General features: G+C 43.2%; 1 protein-coding gene across 1 annotated transcript in view; it reads left to right on the forward strand.

The window, feature by feature from the left end:
• LOC142289641 (plasma membrane calcium-transporting ATPase 1-like) overlaps nucleotides 1–21,048 on the forward strand; it is an 88,896-nt gene that overhangs the window by 12,827 nt on the left and 55,021 nt on the right. The window contains exons 2-5 of the mRNA XM_075333606.1: nucleotides 13,171–13,280; nucleotides 19,382–19,469; nucleotides 20,287–20,393; nucleotides 20,542–20,733. Coding sequence (XP_075189721.1) covers nucleotides 13,171–13,280; nucleotides 19,382–19,469; nucleotides 20,287–20,393; nucleotides 20,542–20,733 — 497 coding nt within the window. The remainder of the gene's footprint in view (nucleotides 1–13,170; nucleotides 13,281–19,381; nucleotides 19,470–20,286; nucleotides 20,394–20,541; nucleotides 20,734–21,048) is intronic.

A 21,048-nucleotide genomic window follows, 5' to 3' on the forward strand; every position in this document is an offset into this window, starting at 1 on the left:
GTACTGACCAGGGCTTAACCATTTCAGAGGGAAAGGGATAAGCGAATGAAGAGAAGGGTTTTTTATTAAACCTTCTATCAGGGTGATCCCACCGTTTAGATATAATTTGCCGAAAAAACGGATCCTGAGCAAAGGATTTAGGAGGCTTCTTGGCCCGCTTGATTGTCGACTGAGAAGTCGGGTCAGGAGGCTGATCAGAGATCGACAGAGAGTGATTGACAGCCAAAATTAGTGTGTTTTCTATATGCCTAGACTCAGAAAGGACATCTGAATCAGAGTCAGAGTCTTGAGAATCGTGACTACTAAAGGTCACGGAACCTCGGTCATACTGACTATCGTCCGAGTCGGATGAGGTGTAGAGTTCGCAATGGCGCCTTTTGGAAACAGCCTTTTTACGTTCTGGGGAAGAGGGACCAGACAAAGCAGGCGGGTTCCTCTCAGGGAGCTGGGCCGGGGGAAGGCTGTGGGAGCCTGAGGACAGCTGGGATATCTGAGCGGCAAGGTCATCTAACCTTTTAGACATTAGAAGAGCCCATGCAGGCATTACGTCATCAGACGGGGGTGCTGCCTGGCCGGAGCACAATCCAGAGACTGCACGGCATCCTGGTCCGGCAACGGGTTCTGTTGTGACACGGTAGAAGGGGCATCGCAGCCCCGGCATAGTGGATAGCTTCGGCCATTAGAAAACGAGCGTCCACAGGTGGTACAAGCATAGTACAGGTCCGTAGAGGATGCCTGGGAAGCTTTATCACCCTTGCGGTTACGCATGTCAGCAATAGAGTCCTACAGCCCTATATAGGGATATGCCGCTGTTAGTATGAGTGAGGAGCCACTAGCAGTATTATAAAGTGACTGCTATGCACAGCCGGTATATACTGTAGCAAAATGGCATATACTGTCAAACAGCCGGCATATACAGTTAGGTCCAGAAATATTTGGACAGTGACACAATTTTCACGAGTTGGGCTCTGCATGCCACCACATTAGATTTGAAATGAAATCTCTACAACAGAATTCAAGTGCAGATTGTAACGTTTAATTTGAAGGTTTGAACAAAAATATCTGATGGAAATTGTAGGAATTGTACACATTTCTTTACAAACACTCCACATTTTAGGAGGTCAAAAGTAATTGGACAAATAAACCAAACCCAAACAAAATATTTTTATTTTCAATATTTTGTTGCGAATCCTTTGGAGGCAATCACTGCCTTAAGTCTGGAACCCATGGACATCACCAAACGCTGGGTTTCTTCCTTCTTAATGCTTTGCCAGGCCTTTACAGCCGCAGCCTTCAGGTCTTGCTTGTTTTTGGGTCTTTCCGTCTTAAGTCTGGATTTGAGCAAGTGAAATGCATGCTCAATTGGGTTAAGATCTGGTGATTGACTTGGCCATTGCAGAATGTTCCACTTTTTTGCACTCATGAACTCCTGGGTAGCTTTGGCTGTATGCTTGGGGTCATTGTCCATCTGTACTATAAAGCGCCGTCTGATCAACTTTGCGGCATTTGGCTGAATCTGGGCTGAAAGTATATCCCGGTACACTTCAGAATTCATCCGGCTACTCTTGTCTGCTGTTATGTCATCAATAAACACAATTGATCCAGTGCCATTGAAAGCCATGCATGCCCATGCCATCACGTTGCCTCCACCATGTTTTACAGAGGATGTGGTGTGCCTTGGATCATGTGCCGTTCCCTTTCTTCTCCAAACTTTTTTCTTCCCATCATTCTGGTACAGGTTGATCTTTGTCTCATCTGTCCATAGAATACTTTTCCAGAACTGAGCTGGCTTCATGAGGTGTTTTTCAGCAAATTTAACTCTGGCCTGTCTATTTTTGGAATTGATGAATGGTTTGCATCTAGATGTGAACCCTTTGTATTTACTTTCATGGAGTCTTCTCTTTACTGTTGACTTAGAGACAGATACACCTACTTCACTGAGAGTGTTCTGGACTTCAGTTGATGTTGTGAACGGGTTCTTCTTCACCAAAGAAAGTATGCGGCGATCATCCACCACTGTTGTCATCCGTGGACGCCCAGGCCTTTTTGAGTTCCCAAGCTCACCAGTCAATTCCTTTTTTCTCAGAATGTACCCGACTGTTGATTTTGCTACTCCAAGCATGTCTGCTATCTCTCTGATGGATTGTTTCTTTTTTTCCAGCCTCAGGATGTTCTGCTTCACCTCAATTGAGAGTTCCTTAGACCGCATGTTGTCTGGTCACAGCAACAGCTTCCAAATGCAAAACCACACACCTGTAATCAACCCCAGACCTTTTAACTACTTCATTGATTACAGGTTAACGAGGGAGACGCCTTCAGAGTTAATTGCAGCCCTTAGAGTCCCTTGTCCAATTACTTTTGGTCCCTTGAAAAAGAGGAGGCTATGCATTATAGAGCTATGATTCCTAAACCCTTTCTCCGATTTGGATGTGAAAACTCTCATATTGCAGCTGGGAGTGTGCACTTTCAGCCCATATTATATACATAATTGTATTTCTGAACATGTTTTTGTAAACAGCTAAAATAACAAAACTTGTGTCACTGTCCAAATATTTCGGGACCTAACTGTACCTGCAGGCAGTATATACTGCTAATAGCTGATATACACTGCTAACCAGCAGGCACACACCGCTAGAGAGACAGCAATATACCGCTGAGCAGAGCGGTATATAGTGCTGCAGAAGTGCAGAGCCAAGGAGGCGATCTCACCCGAGTCTGCTCCCCTTGTGGAAAATGGCATCCAGTGTTCCTGGCAGCATGGAGGAGTGAGACGAACCCCGGAGGCTGATTGGTCTCAGGGCTGGGACTAAGTGTGACGGCCAATCGGAAAGGAGTTGCTCCTGAGTGAGGGAGCGGCTTCCAGAGCAGTGAGAGGGGGCGTTGGTAGAATGCAGGCCGAAGCCGGGGGCTAAATTAATGATGCTCCCCGGAATCACGGCCTGCATCAGCCCACCGGCGCCTTTCCAGGCGGCGGTTTGGATGCAGGGGACAGATGACTCGTCGTCTCCCTACCTGCTCCTGGCTCCGTCTGAAGACGCGTCGTTGATGGATGCGGGGATCTCAGGGACGCATCTTCGGCTCAAGGCTGAAGCAGGTCCTCAGCTCTGCTCAGCCCTCTGGAGCTACCTTAGTGTGAGGTGCTTCCAGGGAGCCTGGAGGGGTACGCAGACCCGACCACTTGGGCGCGAGGGAAGACTGACGGCTTGTGCACGCCAGGTTTCCTCTGCCCGTACATGGGGGGAACGGGGGTGGCAGGGCACCCTGGTATTGCCCCTATCAAAAATAGAATGAATAAGAAAAAGAAAACAAAATAAAAAGTAAAAATAAAAACAAAATAAGCTGGCCTGAGGCACCTCTGGTGGAGCTCAGTCCACACATGTCAGCCTCCCTGCTGACACTAGAAAAAAACTGGGCTAGTTTCCTGCCTAGCTGGGGTATATGCTGTGGGGGGAGGAGCTAACACTTTTGCAAATCTAGTGTCACGCCTCCCTGGAGACACCATAATACCCACTGTCTGTGTCCCCCAATGAAAAGGCGAGAAAGGAAGGAGATATTAAGTTAATTGGGAGCCTTATCAGTAAAATTCACAGGAGAAGGAATGTAGTATTTGTAGGATGAAGCGAGTGATCCCATACTCCCATGTATCATTTCTACAGAATCTCATTGTCGCTTACCGTCTTCAAAGTGTACTATTTGGGATGATGTATGATCTCATGCATTCTCCCAATGCTGCCCATATGCACTCCCCCCTAATTATTCTTTATCAGTATGTGTGAGCAAATGGAGAAGTTTTTGTAAATATCTTTCAGGCTGAAGTGATGTGTTTAATGCTTGAACAATAGAATACATGAGTTAGTTGATGATGCTGGCTGAAAGGGAGAGCACGTCTGTGTTCATTGTCTTATATACATTGATATATTGGCACTGATATACAGCTAATACAGCACCGTCTATGGACATCCCAAACGAAGACTCCGTTAGCAGTCTTCAACCAAATTCTTCCCTTGACAGCACTTTTCCTCCCAAAAATTTGGGAGTAAAATCAGGGGTGAGTCTTAAAAATGGATTTTTGTGTACTCACCGTAAAATCGTTTTCTCTGAGCCATCATTGGGGGACACAGGACCATGAGGACACAGGACCATGGGTGTTATGCTGCCTATCCATAGGAGGACACTAAGTGGATGCAAAAGCATAGCTCCTCCTCTGCAGTATACACCCCCTGGCTGGGCCAGGCAACCTCAGTTTTAGTACACAAGCAGTAGGAGAAAAAGCCAGTAAAAACTTACCTCAACAGAGGAACATGAGAAAAAAAAGAATCATAACCAAATAAGGTACTGAGAGAACCAAGGCCCAACAGGGCAACAGGGTGGGTGCTGTGTCCCCCAATGATGGCTAAGAGAAAACGATTTTACGGCGAGTACACAAAAATCCATTTTTCTCTGACGCTTCATTCGGGGACACAGGACCATGGGACGTCCTAAAGCAGTCCATGGGAAGGAAAAATAAAAACAAAGTAACGCAACCCAAGGACTAGGAACCAGTCCCAGACAGCCTGGAGCACCTACTGAGAGAAGCTGCTCTACTGCCGTTTGCAGAATTGTCCTACCCAGATTTGCCTCAGCTGAAACCTGGGCATGGACTCTGTAAAGCTTTGAAAACGTATGTAGGCTAGACCAGGTCGCAGCCTTACACACCTGTTCCACTGAAGCCTGATGCCGAATGGCCCACGAAGCGCCAAATTCTCGCGTGGAATGAACCCGTAGCCCACTAGGAATGGGCTTGAGTTGCAAGCGGTAGACTTCCTGGATCGCAGAGTGAATCCAGCGAGCCAGAGTCGCCTTTGACGTTGCCTGTCCCTTCTTAGGCCCCTCAGGAATGACGAACAAAGAGTCCGTTTTCCTAAAAGGGGCTGTCCTGGATATGTAATATCTGAGAGGTCTAATGAATGCAGAGACCTTTCCACCCTATGAACTGGGTGTGGACAAAAGGAAGGCAGAACAATGTCCTCGTTCAAATGAAACGGGGTGGGAACCTTTGGAAGAAAATCCAGAAGGGGGCGCAGAACCACCTTGTCCTGGTGAAAAATCAGAAAAGGCTCACGGCGAGAGAGTGCTGCTAGCTCCGAAACCTGTCTGATGAACATAATTGCCACCAGGAACCTTACCTTCCAGGACAGAAAAGCAAGGGAGGATTCCTTGAGAGGTTCAAAGGGGGACCTCTGGAGACTGTCCAGAACGAGATTGAGGTCCCATGGTTCCAGCGGCCGTTTGTACGGGGGAACTAGATGGGAAACGCCCTGGAGGAAGGTCTTGACTTGCGGTTTTTGAGCCAGGCGGCATTGGTAGAAGATTGAGAGCGCTGAGACCTGCCCTTTAAGGGAACTGAGAGCCAACCTGCAGAAAAATCGAGAATTCTGGGGATGGTCAGAGGCATAGGCTAGACGTTAGTTTCCCTGCACCATGAAAGGAAGATTTTCCACGTACAGTGGTAAATGCGGGATGAAGCAGGCTTTCGGGCGCTGATCATGGTGGAGATAACCGCGGGGGAGAATCCTGCTCTTGTTAATACCCAGGTCTCAATGGCCATGCCGTCAGCTTCAGGGCTCTGGAGTTCTGATGGGAAATGGGCCCTTGTGTCAGCAAGTCTGGGATGTCTAGAAGGCGCCACGGTACGTCTGCGAGCATTTGTACTAATTCGGCGTGCCAGGCGCGCCTGGGCCAGTCCGGTGCTATCAGTATCACCGGGACTCCCTCTGCTTTGATTTTCCTGATTACCCGCGGCAGCAAAGGTAGGGGTGGAAATATGTAAGGCAGACGGAAGTGGAGCCAGGAGCAGACTAGAGCATCCGGGCCGATAGACTGCGGATCGCGTGACCTGGCTATGAACGCGGGTACCTTTGCGTTCAACCGTGAGGCCATTAGATCCACGTCTGGTGTACCCCAGCGAGTGCAGATGTGTAGGAACACTTCTGGGTGGAGAGAGCACTCTCCGGTGGCCAGGCCTTGGCGACTTAGAATACCACAACTTGGCCCCGGTGATAACCAGCCAAGAAAGAAGTGATTCAATACAAAATTGCTATCAAATCTTAAATATTTTATTCATAATAATTTCATACAATAATTATATAAACAAGAGAGCCACCTGGGGGGCACATGGTTACAGAGTCATCAATTCAATTATAAATCCCATCCATCGTTTCAGCATATCAAAAGGTGACACCATGTTATAATAGTCAAGTCTAGCAATCCATATCGTATTGTATAAGTATACTATTATAAGTCAAGGAAAAAGGAATGTATTTGGAATGTAGCATTTGACCACCACAATATATCCCTTAAACCACAAATACAGTTAGGTCCAGAAATATTTGGACAGTGACACAAGTTTTGTTATTTTAGCTGTTTACAAAAACATGTTCAGAAATACAATTATATATATAATATGGGCTGAAAGTGCACACTCCCAGATGCAATATGAGAGTTTTCACATCCAAATCGGAGAAAGGGTTTAGGAATCATAGCTCTGTAATGCATAGCCTCCTCTTTTTCAAGGGACCAAAAGTAATTGGACAAGGGACTCTAAGGGCTGCAATTAACTCTGAAGGCGTCTCCCTCATTAACCTGTAATCAATGAAGTAGTTAAAAGGTCTGGAGTTGATTACAGGTGTGTGGTTTTGCATTTGGAAGCTGTTGCTGTGACCAGACAACATGCGGTCTAAGGAACTCTCAATTGAGATGAAGCAGAACATCCTGAGGCTGAAAAAAAAAGAAAAAATCCATCAGAGAGATAGCAGACATGCTTGGAGTAGAAAAATCAACAGTCGGGTACATTCTGAGAAAAAAGGAATTGACTGGTGAGCTTGGGAACTCAAAAAGGCCTGGGCGTCCACGGATGACAACAGTGGTGGATGATCGCCGCATACTTTCTTTGGTGAAGAAGAACCCGTTCACAACATCAACTGAAGTCCAGAACACTCTCAGTGAAGTAGGTGTATCTGTCTCTAAGTCAACAGTAAAGAGAAGACTCCATGAAAGTAAATACAAAGGTACCAGGTTTGCTCCTGAAGACACGCACCCCATAAATTAAGTGGTTCCTTCCCACTACAGTAATCCCATACAATTAGATCCAGAAATATTTGGACGGTGACACAAGTTTTAGCATTTTAGCTCTTTACTAATAATAAGCAAGCACAAAAATGCTCCAGTTGTCTTTTCTTGGGTTGAGCAGGTTGGACGCTCTGACTGGTTTAAGTGGAGGAACGAGTAGGTTGGAAGTCACTGTTTGAGCAGTTTGGCTCTGCCCACGTACAGCCAGCCATTTTTTTACACATAGCATCCAAGCACATTGTTTTTAACCCCAGTGAGGGCCATTCAGAGACTGCCAACGGCTTACAGCGATGTCGGCTGCCATCATTCACTGAAAGGAACTGTCCTGTGTCATGTTGGATCATTCACAAATGACACATTTGAGCACCCGTGATACTCAGCTGGGCACTCAGTGTACCCGAGCACCCAATGCTCGATCTAGTAAAGAGCAGACTCTCAGCTTTAAAGGGAACCTGTAACCAGATTTTGGTCTTCTAAACTACAATTAGCACCTTAAGCAGCGCCTGTGCTGCATTCTATATTGGTGCACGTTACCCCCTGGCCCCCTCTGTAGACCCCACAAATGCCTTTATAGAATCTCCCGCCATTTATGTAAATTGTGCGGTCTGATAGGCGTCCTGATCTGTGCCTCCGTTCGCTGTCCTCTTGTGCTGATTGACGTGGATGACGCCTTGAACGCCATCCACATAGGCAGGCAATATCTCGCGCCTGCGCAAACATGTTTATGGCTCGCACAGGCGCACTTCACTTTGCCCTATTGCGGGCAGAGCCAAAAACATTGGTCCGTCTGCATGAACCAGAAGTTCACCTCACGGGCATAAAATTTGCCCGGCAATGTGGATGACATCTACCACTTCATCCACATCATCGGCAAACTCTCGCACATGCGCCTAGAACTTGCCTGTTTGCGCAGGCAGATATATATGGCCGGAGATTTTATAAAGATATTTGTGAGGTCTACAGGGGTGGTCACGTGCACCAGTATAGAAAGCAGCCCAAGCGCTGTTTAAGGTTTTAGTTTTAGTTTAGAAGGCCAAAATCTGGTGACAGGTTTCCTTTAAATTGAGGGTATTCTCATCCTATTTGCAATAAGGGTTTAGGAATTACAGCTGTTAAATATGTAGCTACTTTTTCAAGGGACCAAATGTAATTAGACAATTATCTCAAAAGCTCCTTAATGGTCTGCATGGGCTGTTCCCTTGTTAATGCACTATTAAATAAGCAGGTAAAAGTTCTGAAGTCAATTTCAGGTGTGGCATTTGGAAGCTGTTGCTGTGAAACCATAATATGCGGTCAAAGGAACTCTTTGTGGAAATGAAACAGGCTATCATTGTGCTGAAAAAAAATTAAAAACAAAATCCATCAGTTAGCAGATCTCAACCCCATCAAGTATGCATTTCACATGCTTAAGACAAAACTTAAGGCAGAAAGACCCACAAATAAGCAACAACTGAAGTCAGCTGTACAAAATATCACATCACAAAGAAGGAAATCCAGCTTTTGGTGACGTCCATAGCTTTCAGACTTCAGGCAGTTATTGCAAAGTAAAAATAAATGAGGAGGCTTTGTAAAGGAATGATTGCAATTCCTAAACGTTTCACAGGATATTTTTGTGTAACCCTTTTAATTAAACCTGAAAGTCTACACTTAAATTGCATCTCAGTTGTTTAATTTGAAATTAAAAATAGTGACATTCGGAGCACAAATCGCCAAGATTCGCTCATTGTCCAAATATTTCTGGACCTATTAGACTTGTGGACATTAATTACTCTTTAGGCACACTGTAGGGCACAGAAGGGAGTGGGGATTTAGTTTTCGGACTGAAGACTTTTTGGAGGGGAAGGCATGTTGCTTTTATAGAGCTTTTGTGCTGCCAATAACTTGAAAACCTTCCCTTGATAGATGACAGACCTGAATGCGGAGTTTGTTGTAGGATGAGATGATTTTTTTTGTTGGTACTATTTTGGGATAAATCAAAATTTTTTTATGGCTAGTTTCAGATTTAGAGTGCAATCACATTTGCATATATAAAATCGCTGAGATTCTCAGTCAGAAACGTTGGTGAGTGTTCGGGCGCGTGTTGTGTTCTTTTTTGTTTTTTTTTTACTCACTTAGTATCCGTATGTCATGCGAGTGTGCGGTTTCTTTTTCTTTACATCAATCAACCCTTTAAAAAACATTACCCTGATTGCCAATGTACCAGGGAAAATTGGAAAGTGCCGAGGCGAAGCTCCAGAGTTGGCAAATCTAATGTCATGTGGCACTTCTGGGGTGGCTACAGCCAGGTATTTTTAGGCTGGGAAGGGCCCAGTAAGCATGCACCTTCCCAGCCTGATAATATTTGACAGCTCACAATTGTCTGCTTTATCTTTGCTGGGTATCAAAAATGGGTAGACCACATGAAGGGTCGAGACGTGTGAAGGGGCTTAATAGTGCCTCCAGATCAGAATGAAATGTTTGTTTTTTTTATTTTGCCTCTCCGTCTGACCTGTTTCCGTGATTTCCCATCTTTTTATGCATTCACATAACTGGATGATCACACTTTTATTGCTAAATAGATGCCAAATATAAAGTCCAAAGTGACTGTCATGCATGTGCCCCCCTTGGGGGAGTTCTCTGGCGAGTCTGGGACCAGAAGGTCAGAACGCCTTATTATGCGCTGGTCTGCAGCTTGTGTTTGAGTGAATCTACTTTCTTTTGGTGCTGTAGGGGTTAAGGACTCTTTCCTATCTGGCTATCCTTTGTAGCCTTAATCTCAAGTGCAGCTCTTTGTGACCACTCCTGTTCAAAGAAGCAGCTACTGGACAATATAATTCACGTATGAAACCAGATATAGCAAAGTGAATTGAAAAATAACGCCTAGAAATTACCTTTTAATATTTCAATAATAAAATGGTCACAGGTCGTAACCAATGGTAAAAACAGACAAGGACAAACATACAAATGAAACACGGTATAGCCAATACTAACGGTAAATATCAAAACTACCAGTTGGTCATTAGTAATGACTAGAAAGCATGTCAGTCATCAAAAGACATTTCAGGATTTTGCCAACAAAGGTACTTAATGATCTGCTCAAAATGCATAAGTAGGGGAAGAGAAATGGAACAATCTCACCCATCCACTGTGATGTCCCTTTCTTCCCAATAATAGTATCATTCATTACTGGATGGTCTGGTGTTCTAGGGTTGGATAAACCTGGTCCTCATCCTCCTGACACATCTCCTTTGGGAGATTGCTGATGCTGTGAGGAGCTGGTTCATTTTAATGTGGGGATCCTGTGTCAGGACACCTGTACAAACTCCCATGGGCACATAGCCTTATGCTGTTCCCTTGGAAGGAGCCAGTCTCTGGAGAATCTGAGGAGTCGTGACAATTGCAGCTGTTTTATTCAGCTGCATTGGAGTAGCTTAGTGTTTTCTTTTTTTGTGTCCATCTGGTCTGTCTCCTTTCCCTTGTGTTAAATTATTGCAGTGATGAGATTAGTGCCAAAGTAAGTTCAGGGCAAGTGAGGGCCTAGGCATATGACCGCAATGGGATGAAGGACCCGAATAGAGACTTTAGGGAGCATAGGGTAAAGGCTCAGGTGAGTGGCAGGATGTGTCCCCTCTCCCTATCGCCAGGGTCTTACTTCTATACCACGCCTGTTGTTACCCTTCTATTGTGCCGCACACTGAGCGTCTGTATGCTCCAGCGTGACAGTGACTCAATCTGCTTCATTATAGGGAATGTGCCATAGAAGGTTTGCTCTGAATTGCATTTTGGGGGTTTAGAATGAAACCACAATGTAAGTGCTCACCATAGAGCACAACATAAATGTGATTCTAGTCTTCAGCTGATTTTTGGCAAGTGGAATGAAGAGCAGTTCAAGAATGGTTTTAATTTACTTTTTTATGCCATTCACAGTGAGGTTGGATAAATCTGCTTTATCCTCTGCGTCTGCAATTCCAGTATTACCATATTTATATAGTTTGTTTTGCTACTTTTGCACACTAAAACCATTATTTTATTGTTTTTCATCACCATAGTCTGAGAGTTATATCTTTTTGTTTTGAGTTAACAGCTGTATGAGGTCTTTTTTTTTTTTTTACCAGGTTGAGTTGAAGATTTTATTGGTACTATTTTCAGGTACATAATATTTTGTAATAGCGTTTTATTCAAGTTTTGCATCTGCAGAATGAAACCCCCCCTAGCTATTCAAGATTTTTATAGGGGTGGGGGATGGGGGTTGCGTCTACACTATCATACGCAGTATAAGTGATGAGGCTGCTTTCATCTTGTAGTTAGCATGACTCAAGCGATACCAGATTTTTAATTATATTTTTTTGTATATGTTTTACTATTTTTATTGCTATTTTTATACACTAAAAATGATATTTTAAACAATATAATTATTTTTTGCCTACAGAGCCATATTTGGGCTTATCTTTGGCAGGATGACTTGATATTTTCAGTGACACAATTATTTATTATTTTTTTTGCACATATTACTTTTTAATCCACTTTTTGCTTGTCAGTATGATGAAAAGGCTACATTTTTTGGGGAGGTATTACCATGTTCGCCATACAGAATAGGTTTTGTGATAGTTTTATAGCTAGGATGATTCCGGACGTGGCCATACAAATTTTGTGCATAGAAATTTTCTTTTTACACACAAGCTGCCGTTTTACTGGCAAAACACTTTTTCTTCTTTTTGTATAGGGTTTTTTTTAAATACATTTTACTTAGTCTCACTACAGAACTTGAATGTTTTTCACATTGCACACTGGTCGCAAACACTGCTATATGTCTATACTGTATATATTTCATATACACAGCCTGTTATACCTTGCAAATGGTAGGGCAAAATAGGTTGTTACTTGGCCAAGAAGAGCCATGGCAACTATGGGAACCTGCAGGCTGTCCCCTCTACCCCATTTTATTTGCCCTGGCTATTGAAGCATTAGCTATTAGAATACGCTATACGCCACTAATTAAAGGCATAGCTATACCTGATTGGACAGATTCTATTGGGTTATACGCTGATGACATGATCATTTTTTTATGGACCAGGTCGGAGACACTTTACCTAATGGTATCTCTACTACACATACATTTAGCAGATTTTCTGGCCTTAATATAAACTGGAACAAATCATCGTTAATGCTTCTTTTGTGTGATACCTCTATCCATTTAAATTCTTTGTAACTTTTACAAGTGGATACACATTTTAAATATTTGTGGATCAACATTTATCAAGACAGTAAATGGGAGCTCTTTTCTAACATTCTGCCACAATATGGTTATGCCAAACTGAAGTTTTAATCTCCGGGAAACTACCATTATCAGTGACTGGTTACATAAACCTAATTAAGATTATATTATTGTCGAAATTCTGTAGTGCCTATCCCTGAATCTTTCTTCACAACAAAACTATCTAATGTTTTCGTTTATGTAAGGAAGTTCTCCACCCAAACCTAAATTATTTCCCCTTCAAAGACCCAAAAAGCTCGGGGGTACAGCTTTGCTGTATTTTTAATTACATAGCAGGCCAGCTAAAGGTAATAAGCGGTTGGATGCCAAGTTCTCAACTGCCAAATTCAGAGAGTCACTTGGCGGAAGCAGCAAACACTAGCTGTCTACTAGGATTTTTTGGAGCTTGATAAGCCTGACATTTCCAAAATGTTGCCTATGCTCAAGTTGGCGCGGTTAGTCTGAAGATAGGCGAGACAAGTGTCAAATTTTACTATTTTAGTGGACATGTCTCAATGGCAGAACCCTTATTTTCCATCCCTGGTATCTCACCTATCCTCTCAATTTTGGAGCACTCAAAACTTCCTTTTACTTGGTGACATTTATGACCAGAATATAATGCTCTCTTTCGATCAATAGAGAAATAAGTGTGATGTGTCGAGATGTCACTTTTTTTTTAGATATCTTCAATTAATGTCTGCTGTCCAATCTTAATTGCATTCACAAAACGTAATGGTGACCACATCTACCTTTTTCATTGGTATGTATTCTTAAGTCACAATGCCTTCAAGGTCTCATATCCGCTCTATACTCATACATGATGTCAATAGGTATTGGTTCTACTTCTCTGAAGGTGAAAGACAAGGGGGAGCTGCTTATTCCCACTATTAGTGAGGAGGACTGGGAGGAGATCTTGGAATCCCTCTTTATGTCTCTTTCAGTAACCAATAGAATCACTCAATTACTCAATTATACATTATTCCCAAGCCTACCTAACCCCATCAAAGTTACTCCGAATGGGTAGCTTATCCTCCTTGGAATGTCTGTAATGCCACACCTTAAACGTAGATTTCTGCCACTTGGTTTGGGCTGGTGCAATTACAGTATTCTCTCTTTCTGGCCAAGTATAGTCACCTTCCTATCCTCCCTGACATCCATTCCCGTTCCACTAGATACTAATATATGTTTATTTGGTCTACTGGAGGAGGAAATGTGGGGTCATTGTACCAAAATGTTAATTAGTGAAAGTTTATTTCTTGCCAGGAAATTGATAAATACAAGATGGATGGGTAATTCTCCTCAATTAAGGGCCTGGGTTGATTCCATAAGTACACTGTTTTCTAATATGTAATTATTGTATCATATAGAGGATGCCCTCAAAATTTTATAAGGTGTGGGACATATGGAAATCATCGGTGCAGTCTTTCAAAATTGAAGTATCCTATATACTACCAGTTAAAGGTAATATATAGTTTTGGAGATGTAGGTGGGAATCTTACAGTGGGCAGCAAAAGGTTTTATGCTTTTATTTTTATATCTGAACAGTTTAAATTCTGAGCTGTCACTTAAGATTTTATGACAAGAGTAACATGTATATTGTTTTATGCTTCTTCAACACAACATGGGTTTCAGCTGACTTGCGAATATCAAACTGTGATATGATGCAAGTACCTGGGCATCTCCTTTATGTATACAGTATATCGCAAAAGTGAATACTCCCTTCACATTTTTGTAAATATTTTATTATATCTTTTCATGAGACAACACTGAAGATATGACATTTTGATACAATGTAATGTAGTCAGTGAAAGTGTCAATATTTTATGTGGCCACCATTATTTTCATGCACTGCCTTAATTCTCTTGGACATGGAGTTCACTAGATTTTCACAGGAGCCACTTAATCCTCTTCCATGATGACATCATGTAGCTGGTGGATCTTAGAGACCTTACACTCCTCCCCCTTCCATTTCAGGATGCACAAAAGAGTTAAGGTCTGGTGATATACTTGGCCAGTCCAGCACCTTTACCCTTAGTTTCTTATGTAAGGCAGTGGTCTTCTTGGTGGTGTGCTTGGGGTGGAATAAGAATGGAGGGAATCATGCTCTGCTTCAGTATAGCACAGTACATGTTGGTATTCATGGTTCCCTTAATAAACTGTAGCTCCCCACAGCCGGCAGTAGTCATACAGTCCCAAACCATGACTCTCTCACCACCATGCTTGACTGTAGGTAAGACACACTTGTCTTTGTACTCCTCACCTGGTTGCTGCTGCATATACTTGACACCATCAGAACCAAATAAGTTTATCTTGGTCTCATCAGACTACAGGACATGGTTACAGTAATCCGTGCCATTTGTCTGCTTAACTTCAGCAAACTGTTTGCAGGTTTTCTTTTGCATCATGTTTAGAAGAGGCTTCCATCTGGGACGACAGCCATGCAGACCAATATGATGCAGTGTGCGGCATGTGGTCTGAGCACTGACAGGCTGACCCCCACCCCACTCCTTTTAACCTCTGCATTGCAGCACTTATAAGTCTATTTTGAATAGACAACCTTTGGATATGACGCATATGCACACATCGTCTTTGTTTGACTGTATCGAGGTCTGTTCTAAGTGGAACCTGTCTTGTTAAACCGCTGTATGGTCTTCACCAATGCTTCAGCTCACTTTTAGGCTATGTGCACACGCTGCGTTTTTTTGACGCTGCGTGTTTGTGCGTTTTTGGCCGCTAAAAACGCACAAAAACGCATCCGCGGCAAAAAACGCATGCTTTTTTTACCGCGATTTGGTGAGTTTTTGGTTGCGTTTTTGATCTCTGCATTTTTCTGCGTTTTTCCAATGCATTGCATGGGGGAAAGACGCAGAAAAACGCAGGAAAGAATTGACATGCCCATTTATTTTTTTTTTAAGCTCAAAAACGCAGCTTAACAAAAAAGTTGTGTGCGGACAGCAAAAATGAAAACTCATAGACTTTGCTGGAGAAGCAAAGTCATGCAGTTTTGAGGCCAAAAATGCACCCGAAAAAGGCACAAAAACGCCGCGAAAAACGCACTGTGTGCCCATAGCCTTAATGTGTTGGCAATATTCTCATAGCCTAGGCCATCTTTATGCAGTGCAACAATTCTTTTTTCAGATCCTCAGAGAATTCTTTGTAATGAGGTGCATGTTGAACTTCTAGTGACCAGTATCAGTGAGTGATAACACCTAATTTAACACACCTGCTTCCCATTCACACCAAAACCATGTAAGTCTCTGTGCACACAGTGCGTTTTTTGCGGCGTTTTTCGGGTGTGTTTTTGGCCTCAAAACTGCATGACTTTGCTTCCCCAGCAAAGTCTGAGTTTTCATTTTTGCTGTCTGCACACAACTTTTTTTTTTAAGCTGCGTTTTTGAGCTTAAAAAAAAAATGGGCATGTCAATTCTTTCCTGCGTTTTTCTGCGTTTTCCCCCCATGCAATGTATTGGAAAAACGCAGAAAAACGCAGAGATCAAAACGCAGCCAAAAGCGCACCAAATCACGGTAAAAACGCATGCTTTTTTTGCCGCGGGTGCGTTTTTTAGCGGCCAAAAACGCAGCGTTAAAAAAACGCAGCGTTAAAAAAACACAGCGTGTGCACATAGCCTAACACTAATGAATAACATGACATCATTCATGGTTAGTTGGGAACAATTTGGCCATTTTCACCTAAGGATGTACTCACATTTGTTGCCAGCGGTTTAGACATTAATGGCTGTGTGTTGAGTTATTTAGAGGGCACCAAATTTACACTGTTATACAAGCTGTACACTGACTATTGTACATTGTAGCAAAGTGTCATATCTTCAGTGTTGTCCCATGAAAAGATATAATAACATATTGACAAAAATATGAGACGTGTACTCACTTTTGTGTTATGCTATACCTTTTTAAGAACAATGGATATTGTACTTTTGCTTCCTACTACTGAAGAAGTCTTTTGAATACATTTATTATTGTTGTGTAACAGTTTTCATTAAAACAAGTTTTAAAAAAAATCAAAACTCTGGGAATTTGCAATTGCTGTGTACTTGTTTGCGAAAGAGTGGACCCTCTGCTTCTGTTAACTATTTGGATGCCACTGATATGATTGGCAACAGCATTTAGGGGTTTAAACACGCCGCAGTCTGTACTATAAGGCTATGTGCCCACGGGGACAGTGTCCTGCGGATATATCCGCAGGACATTCCGCAGGAGCTCCCAGGAAACCGCAGCACAATTTTTGTCTGTTTCCATGCTGCGGAATGTCCTGCGGATATGGTGCAGGCATTCTGCATTGAGGATACAGTACCATGGATTCGGCACTGCATCCTCAATGCAGAACATGTGCTGCAGTGATCGGGAGTTCATACTCACCTCCATCATGCAGCACCTCGCTTTCCGGCGGCCGGGTCACTCTGTCAGCGTCTGCAGGAGAAGATGGGCGGGCCTGAACTAGCTCCGGCTGTCACATGACCGGAGCTCGTGCAGGCCCCGCCCACCTCTTCCTTCCTATACCTGGATCCACCGCGCTGCTGTACACCGGACGGAGAAAGTGACTCCGGTGAGGCAGGTAAGTATATGGGACCCTGCGGAGAAATCTGCAGGAATAATTGACATGCTGCTGATTTTTCCGCAGGAAAATCCGCATTATTTTCGCTGTGGAAAAATCCGCAGCGTGGGCACAGCAGTTCCCAAATGCCATAGAAATGGCTGGGGAGTAGCTGTGCTGCAGATTTTTGAAAAATCCGCGGCAAATTCCACGCATTTTCCACAGCGTGGGCACATAGCCTAATAGTACAAAGCAGATAACACACTAATTGTGTGTTTTTCTTCTAATAATTCTAATCTATCGGGGTGCACTTCTGTAAAACGTCAGTGCCGTAAAAGATCAAGACCATAAAAGGAGGTATCAGCGATCATTACTGGGCTCAATAATTACCACAGCCTTTTCCCAACTACAGCAGCAATTCTGGTCTGCGACCCAGGCTTAAATGCAGACTGCAAAAACATATCTCTCCAGTGTGAAGGAGAGGGAAGCAGGGAGGGAGTGAGAGAGAGTGAGAGTGAGAGTGAGAGTGAGAGTGAGAGTGAGAGAGATCCTCCTGTCCCCTGTGTAACACTCACTTTCATGAATCACACCAGTATAGTTAATTTTAGAAAAAGAAAAAAAATCTTGTAGCAAATGTAAATAATACCCTACACATATATGTAATGTTGTCATCATTGCATCTGTAACAACCTAAATTCGAAGTCTACTTTGCCACTTATCTTTCTCGTCAACATCATTTTAAAAAGAAAAAAACAGCACTGCTGTTTTTTTGGTCCCTTAATGTAGAAAATATTTAAATAAAAGCAATCAAAGTCACAAGCCCAAAAATTTTATCAATTAAAATTAGGTTCTTCTGCAAAAAAATCAAACCCACTCTCGTCACCAGAAAAAAAAATAATTATGGCTCTTCGAATATGGCGACACAGAAAAATGTTTGTTTTTATTAGGATTTTAATTGTGAGAAAGTAATGTGACAACCTGGACCCTGAACATCTTGGGGCACACGTCTGGCAGCGGGATCAAGACACACACGAGCACTTTGTCACTTAAAAATCTCGGTGATTTATTCACATCCTCATAAACCACGCAGTGTAATGGGCCACAGCCACTTTCCCGCAGGACAACGTCTCACTGTCTGTTTAAACTGCCGATTGTTCATACAGTTCATTCTCTGGTATCAGCCAGTAAAGTCCCCCTTTCTGGGGTGTTACCTGCCAGTAGGTTTGCAGGCTGTCAGTCTGCCTCCATCCAGTCCAGGGAGACTCTCACACTGGGCTCACCATCCCGGCCCTTGTACACGTTCCAATTCCTCAAAGCCTCAGTGGATTCTGCAGCTCCCTGACATTTCAGAGGCCTCGCTAGCTCTGTATGCACAGGATCTCCTGCACATGTGCTCCAACCAAGATGGCTCCCACCAGCACACAGAGATCATGTGACAAACGACAACTCCATTAAATCCCATGAGACACACGTACGTATGGGAGGTATGTGGATGGTCAGTCCCGCCCATCACTTCTGACCATCCCATGAACCCAGCCCTGAATGTGTACAACAATCCTCAGGGAACTACAAGTTCCAGAGAAACATTCCACGTTCAGATCGCAGAGGGTTTCCACCTCTGTGACACATACCGGCCATCTGCCACATTGCCGGTTGCATCCTTACAGTAATGAAGTATAGCTGTACTACGGTATATGTGGTATCACAGTGTTGATAACAGTCCACTGTATAAAATTAGCTATTTATTCCACCATGTAAATGCCCTAAAAAGAGCCAGGATTACTTATGACTTTTTAGTTGTTTGGTTATTTTTGTGGTTTTTTTTTTAATTTGTATAAGAAGCAATCAAATAGATTCATGAACTCCAAAATGGTACCAATAAATAATATATACATGTTTTGTATCATTGTATCCATAATAACCCAAAGTATAAAATGAGCATGTTAGTTATCCTACCCATTGAAGACCGTAAAGAGGCAAAACAAACAAAAAACCATCTCTGACAGTGAAAGGGTTAATTGTTTACTAAATTATGGCTTTGTATCCTATGGTGTATATAAGCAGAGATAATTCACTGTTTTGTCCATCAGGCAAAAGTGGCTATAATTTCTGTTGTACAGTTTCTGCCATGAAGTGGGGGTTAATGTGTTCATGCTGCACATTGATGCATGCAGTACAGCAGGCTGGCAATCTGTGCACATTGCCGTCTAGCAATACTCATGATCCCATTGCATTACAACTTCTCTTTAGGCCTGGGATGTTAGGATTTTGTGTTTACACCTATAGAGGGTGTATATGAACCCAAAAAATGTCTCTCTCCCTTAGCGTACAATGACACTACTACCTCAATATTGGTCTCTTACGAGGCTGCACATGAGCGTCACCTGCTTTCAGTTTTCATACAGACAAGGAGGCGCCCAATTTACTCTGAAGAGATTATTGGCTTATTTTTGCTATTGTTCTGTAACTCTTTGTTGTACTATTCTCAGGTAGAGCAAGAAAAGCTGGACAAAGTTTGGCCAAGGCTTCGAGTGCTGGCACGATCATCTCCCACAGATAAGCACACACTAGTGAAAGGTAGGAAATGCAGCCGGCTTTAAAGAGAACCTGTCACCAGGATTTTCTCTTATAAGCTGCGTCCACCACCAGTGAGCTTTTACATACAGCATTCTAGAATAATGTATATAAGTGCCCGCTCTGTATAATGTAAAAAAGACCTTTATTATACTCCTCTAGGGGGTGTTCAGGTCCAGTGGGTGCTACTGCTTTCGGGTCCGGTGCCTCCTCTCTTACGTCCATCGCCGTCCTCCTACCCAGCCCTGTTTGGATGACGCATCCTACGTCATCCAAGCACAGAGACCGCCTTTGTGCTCCTGCACATGTGCACTTTGATCTGCCCTGCTACCCTGGCAGATCATAGTATTGTAATGCGCAGGCGGTCTTTCAACTTTCCTTGTGCCTGCACATTACAGTACTTTGATCTGCCCTCAGTAGGGCAAATCAAAGTACACATGTGCAGGAGCACAATGGCGGCCTCTGTGTATATGACATAGGAAGCGTCATCCACACGGGACTGTGAAGGAGGACGGCGACTGCACAAGATAGAGGAGGCATCGGACTGAGAGCAGCGACGCCTATCAGACCCGACCGCCTTCTAGGAGAGTATAATAAAGTTCTTTTTTACATTATACAGTGCGTCCTGGGCACTTATATACAGTTTTCCCGGAATGCTGTGTATAAGGGTTTACTGGTAGTGGCTGCAGCTTATAAGGGAAAATCCTGGTGAGAGGTTCTCTTTAACAGTGTAGCTTCTAAGAAGACATTACACCTCTCCATTCCTATTCTGCTTGAGTTCTAATTCTCTAAAAGGTTTTCAATTGTATATCTATTCTAGGTATCATTGACAGCACAGTGGCTGAACGGAGACAAGTGGTAGCCGTCACCGGGGATGGAACTAATGATGGACCAGCATTAAAGAAAGCAGACGTGGGATTTGCCATGGTACATATTAATAGTAAATTAAAATGCATAGATGTTATTGCTTTGCAAAAACAATTCTCTCTTCTCTGTTCCTGTAGTAGCTCAAATCATGAACGTCCACATTCTGAAAAATAATAGGTCAAGACTCGATATGTATTCTCTTTTATAGGGTATAGCTGGTACAGATGTGGCAAAGGAAGCATCAGACATTATCCTCACAGATGATAACTTTACCAGTATTGTAAAAGCAGTTATGTGGGGACGTAACGTATATGATAGCATCTCCAAGTTCCTTCAGTTCCAGCTCACTGTTAATGTGGTTGCTGTCATTGTTGCTTTCACTGGAGCCTGCATCACTCAAGTAAGAATATGTTTATTTCTTTCATCATCAGATGTCTAAATTACTATTTCTTAATGTCAAAGTGATTTGAACTTTTTGGAACCAAAATTGTAGATCTTCTAGGTAATTAAAGGTGGAATTCCTTATTCAGTAAAGTGGTTTCCAAAGTGTGTGAAGCTCTTCATGACACATGACGTTCTGGGTACATTATGGATCGTGTCAGGTTAATCCCCGCTGGCTGCGATGCCTGCACATGTCAGCTGATTTGAACAGCTGACATGTGTGGCTATCAGGTACGAGTGGGTCCGGGACCCTATTGCACCTGTCAACCCACTT

This window comes from Anomaloglossus baeobatrachus, chromosome 2 (genome assembly GCF_048569485.1).
Source record: "Anomaloglossus baeobatrachus isolate aAnoBae1 chromosome 2, aAnoBae1.hap1, whole genome shotgun sequence".
NCBI classification, from domain to species: domain Eukaryota; kingdom Metazoa; phylum Chordata; class Amphibia; order Anura; family Aromobatidae; genus Anomaloglossus; species Anomaloglossus baeobatrachus.